The 5,113-nt window shown below is 41.4% G+C and overlaps 1 protein-coding gene across 1 annotated transcript; it reads left to right on the forward strand.

Moving 5' to 3' along the window:
- Positions 1-423: 423 nt before the first annotated feature.
- Positions 424-4,100, forward strand: LOC123404603 (protein SAR DEFICIENT 1-like). Its single transcript, XM_045098542.1, has 7 exons — positions 424-685; positions 1,666-1,741; positions 1,999-2,051; positions 2,401-2,915; positions 3,086-3,246; positions 3,365-3,553; positions 3,632-4,100. The coding sequence occupies exons 1-7, from the start codon at positions 564-566 to the stop codon at positions 4,010-4,012; spliced, it is 1,497 nt and encodes a 498-aa protein (XP_044954477.1). The 5' UTR covers positions 424-563; the 3' UTR covers positions 4,013-4,100.
- The last annotated feature ends 1,013 nt before the right edge of the window (positions 4,101-5,113 follow it).

Below are 5,113 nucleotides of genomic sequence, written 5' to 3' on the forward strand. Positions count from 1 at the left end.
TCGAACTGAAGACGGAATTCGGGTCGCGTTGATTTCCAAGTCCATCCGGTCGTGGATGCATGTGTACGTATGGACATGCACGACCGAGACCGACTGAAGAGTGACGACTCGCAAACTTTCTTGGTCATGGCTGAGAAGCTGCCCCTGCACCAACCCAGGCAAGACTTTGCATTGCTCACTGCCTCCGGAAGGCTGGTAACCATGGCTGTAAAATGAAGTTAACCCCAAGATTAACGGTGCGATGCGCCGGGTGGGTAGTCAGCCAGCTTCCGGCCACCTTCCTGGAGCCTGCAAGGGACATTCTGTCCCGATGCGGCACTGCAATTCTTTATTTTTTGCCGACGATTTTTTTTCCAGCAATTTCTCTACGTAGGCCTAGCTAGCTGTACTATAATACATGGCTTCAGGCTAGATTGCTTTCGAGCATCAATCCCATGGCCCTTGGACATTGGTGCCTGCGTAGCGCGTAGCTTCCTTCCCAACCTACAGCTAGCTTGCGGCCGGCCAGCTTCATTCATCTGCTAGCTCTTCCTGATTCCTCCCATTTCATCTGCCAAATTAAGATGTCTGTGCGAAGGCCACGGGGTGAAGAAGAAGACGACGAGCAGGGGAGCGGAGAGGACTATCATCAGCAACGGCACGGCCCGAGGCGGATACGGCCGGTGGCGCCACTCTCCTTCAAATCGTTAGTCCTCCCTTCACCTGCCTGCTGTCATTTGTAATGATCTTCAGTTTATGCTTTGATTTCTGTCTTCGTAGCGAGCAATTATATATCTCTGATTCTTGCTTCTTCTCGATCGATCTGAGTGCATATATAAACAATATATTGGATTAGTCGTTTGTTCTCCTTCTATATTTCCTGAATCAACAAGTGTAGTAACATATATAATAACCTGTAATTACTGAAATTGGTTGGGCTTGAAATTGTTTTTCGTTCTCATAGTTACGAAACGGTAAGAAAGATAAAATACGAGCCTGTTTTATAGCAAGAGTAATTAATCGTTGTTGGTTCAAGGTTAATTTTGGCTCAAGGGATGAAATGTCACATGAGTTTATATCATGAGAAATGTCAAGGTACACACAATCGATATGGGCCGTTAATTTCGTATGGTCTACATATTGGCATATAAACATATTACCTTGAAAGCAGGTAACATGTTATCAATGGTCACACAAGGTTAAGATGGACTTTGCTCTCCATTCAATAAGAAAATAAAAAATTGGGATGCTAATTAAGGATTGTACAAGTGAGGCTAATTAGGTGTCCCTTTACCATGATATGTTCGATCTGTGAGACGCAAGTACGACACAATGGTAAAAATTTCTTATGCGAGCCAACAGCTTACGAAAGCTAACATGACCATGTACCATATATCTAGTTCTAACGATTTTTTTTCTCTTCTAAGCCGTTTCATGTGGCCTGAAATGAGTTTTGTTGTGGTATATACTGAAGGTAGAAATTTCATAGATTTGCTTTTCTAACACAATTTTACTAACCTATATAAGTAGAGAGAGAGCTCGTATGGAGAAACTGGCCCATAGATTATTCACCAATTATATGCTCTAGCAGAAGTTCTAAATATCCATGTTCCTGGCTTGCACATGAGTGTTTTTGGAGTGTTAGTTAACTCCGAATTTACTTACTTTTCTGGACAATCTTTGCAGCATGGTCGGAAGAGCCATCACAGCGGACGCTATCCAGCAAATCGCCATCAGTTTGGAACCGGTTATCCGTAGGGTGGTAAGATTCAGAATCATATATATGCATTTATATCTCTTTTCTAAGAGTAAAGATGAATGTAACAATAAAGCTTGACTAAAATAGAGATTATCTAACCCATTTGCACCCCTCTTGATCCCTGATATTTTTGCGAGCAACTTCTTATGAATTGGCACAAATTCTCATTCCTTTTGTTTCCAAAGTTTGAGTATTGATCATTATATGCAAAGCTTAATTTGAGTGCAATGTTTAAGTATCTACTTGATGTTAATATTTAGGTACGAGAGGAAATTCAGAATATCTTTTCTCAGCACGATCACTTACCTCACAGGTATATTACAGTTCCTGTGTCTTTCCATCAGGTGTCTATTGTCCATACTTTTTTTGCAGTCAGCACTCTACAGCCTGCCTGTTTCTCATTTTTTTTAATCTGCAACCTGTTCGTATATTTCTGACCTTAATTTCTGGCCGTTGCACCATCCTATTTTCAAATGTTTCATATGAAGAAGCAACCCAAATTTCAAATATATTTTTTGAGATCATACATTTAAAATACTTTTGTTAACGATGTCATATTTTTATTCTGCAAGTTTATTTTATGCATGTATCAATTCCATCAAATTACTTAAATAGTATGGGAATGCAATATTAATATGATAAAATCAACCATTGTTCATCAGGTCTCTCCCTTTACACATCCAAGCGATCGATGTCTCACCTTGGTTGAAGCTTTCATTTACCAAGAAGCTCATGCTACCGATCTTTACGAACAATAAGCTTGTTGATGCCAGCAAGAGCGCAATTGAAATCCGGCTGATAGATACTAGAACCAACCACCATATCACTCAAACAGAAACTATAGAAGGCACTTCAACAATGAAGCTCGAGGTACTTGTCCTAGATGGTGATTTCAGTTGCGAAGATGACATGGAGTGGACGGATGATCAGTTCAATGCTGCAATTGTGAAGTCTAGAGAGGGTAGGAGACCACTTCTTGTGGGTAGTACACTCAATGTAGTAATGAACAATCAAGGAGTGGCCGTGATTAATGATGTGGCTTTCACCGATAATTCAAGCTGGATAAGGAGCCGTAAGTTCCGGATCGTTGTTCGTGTCATCGGAGCTTTCTATTATAGGCGAAGGATTCAGGAGGCAGTGAGTGAAAGCTTCACAGTGAAAGATCATCGAGGCGAATGTAAGTTTGACACTCTTAGTTAACTAATCCTTAAGATCATTGTTATATGTTGAATGTGAGTTACATGACTACAGGTAGCCTTTCTGTTTCTTCCTCCATACCATATTCCTTGGCATACATATGAGAAGTAGTAAAACACAACATTAAGCCACATTTCCTTTGTTTACTAGTGTACAAGAAGCATTACCCGCCACTCTTGACTGACAATATATGGAGGCTCAAAAACATCGGAAAAGATGGGCCGATTGACAAGAGATTGGAGTCCGAGGGTGTAAAAAATGTTCAAGACCTCCTGAAGCTTGAAACCATTCATCCGGATAAGCTAAAAAATGTAAGCATGTCATAGTAGAAACTATGTGCGTACTTCGTTTGCATGGTAATAATTTTTATTATATGTTTCATATACTTTGGCATGGTAATAATTTTATTATTTGTTCCATATATTTTAGCTCGTTGGCATGTCAGATCGGCAATGGAGGACAACACTCAATCATGCAAAAACGTGTAATATGGGACGAAAATGCTACATCTTCAAATATGAAGGGTGTGATCTTATATTCAACCCTATAGGAGAGATTTTAGCAGCCAGAATTGGAGGCCAGACATGTTCTTTGCAACAACTACACCATCAACAAATGGTACCTCATTCGTACATCAATTTGTCGAAAACTGGCCTAAGTTGGTAGTTCTTACTTCTGCCTTATTCTGAATTACAGGTCCAAGTGAAGCAACTCGCCTCAACAGCATACGAGCAATGGGATCATTTAGAGGAAGTGGTGGTAAATGATACAGAACTTGTTACATATGAAGGCTTGTCACCGTTTCCTCCGGAAAAACCTGGTTCGTCATGTACACTAGCGAGTAATGAAAGCATCATCAACTCAGGGTCTCAAAGTGTTGAGTATCTTGGCAAGTTCGTATCTAGAACAGTAACCTCCAATGTTACAATGTCGTCTAATAACAACAACTCCTTAGATTCTATGGTAGCTATCGCAGCTAGTGATTCTATGTATTGTATACCTAGCATGGCCGTTGACGACGATCACTTCACATGGAACAACTCTACAAACCTCGGTTGTTGGGATCAAGTTGACTAACTTTCCTCTATATTTTAGTAGCTATGGATGCAAGATGAACGCTCATATGTCATATGTGGAAAGGTGGCTAAAGAGTAATAAAATGATAACTCATGACCAAGCTCAATTATGGTCATGTGAATCACCCAACACAGAGGCCAAGCCTGGTTATCTAAACAGGTCCTTGAATCTACCATATAGATGGCTCTGAAAAGTGGAGGCTTATTGAAGGTGACCATGGCATTATTTTGGGCATTCGTCGGTGATATTGACATAGGGTTGGCACCTCTCCTTTCTCTATTTGTGGAACGCCGGCCATGCCATTGTGCACCAAACTCACCTATGGTTACTCGACACCGGAGGTGCCAGCACTAGCGGATACCATGGCGACACGAAACAATTCGGCATGGGCAGCGCCGATACACGAGGGTTTTTTCATCTCCTTGCGTGCAATGAATGAAGATCTGGTGACACAGGTGGCGCATCATTGACAAGAGTCGAAGTGTCGTCCATTGCGAGACCATCTCCCTGGTTGTGCACTAGTCTCCGGGGGTGTACAGGGTGGCCTGGACAGTGCCATCTAGATCACAGTGTTGCGACATAGGTGGTGATCGTCTTCCCTAGTAGCGGTAGCGCGGTATGACACCTTCATCAACTACTCTAACAATGGTTATAGTATTGGCGAGTCAACATGTGAGGAATGCGTTATACGTCGGACGACTGATGGGTGGGTTAGATCGAGCGCTTCCAGATCCATCGGATCCCGTGCGAGTGACGGAGTTAGCGAATTGTAGACTAAACTACTTCAATTTGATCTACCAAGAATGATATTTGGATAAATATCAAGTTCAGCATACTCACTAATGTTTTTTTGCATGGTAATATATGTGTGTCATTTATGTTATAATGATCATAGTACAAGCCATGTAAACAATGACTAGATAATACTGAAAAGACAACAAAACACTAGCCTTTCAGAAAGGAACACCAGCCAAGAAGGAAAATTAAAATCAAGACCGAAGTATCCTCTCAGCTTTACACCAACGCCTATCACCAACCTCTGACACCACCACAATGGCCATCAAAGGAAAAAACATGATGGATCGATGTTGGAGATATGCC

Source organism: Hordeum vulgare, chromosome 6H (assembly GCF_904849725.1).
Source record: "Hordeum vulgare subsp. vulgare chromosome 6H, MorexV3_pseudomolecules_assembly, whole genome shotgun sequence".
NCBI lineage: Eukaryota > Viridiplantae > Streptophyta > Magnoliopsida > Poales > Poaceae > Hordeum > Hordeum vulgare.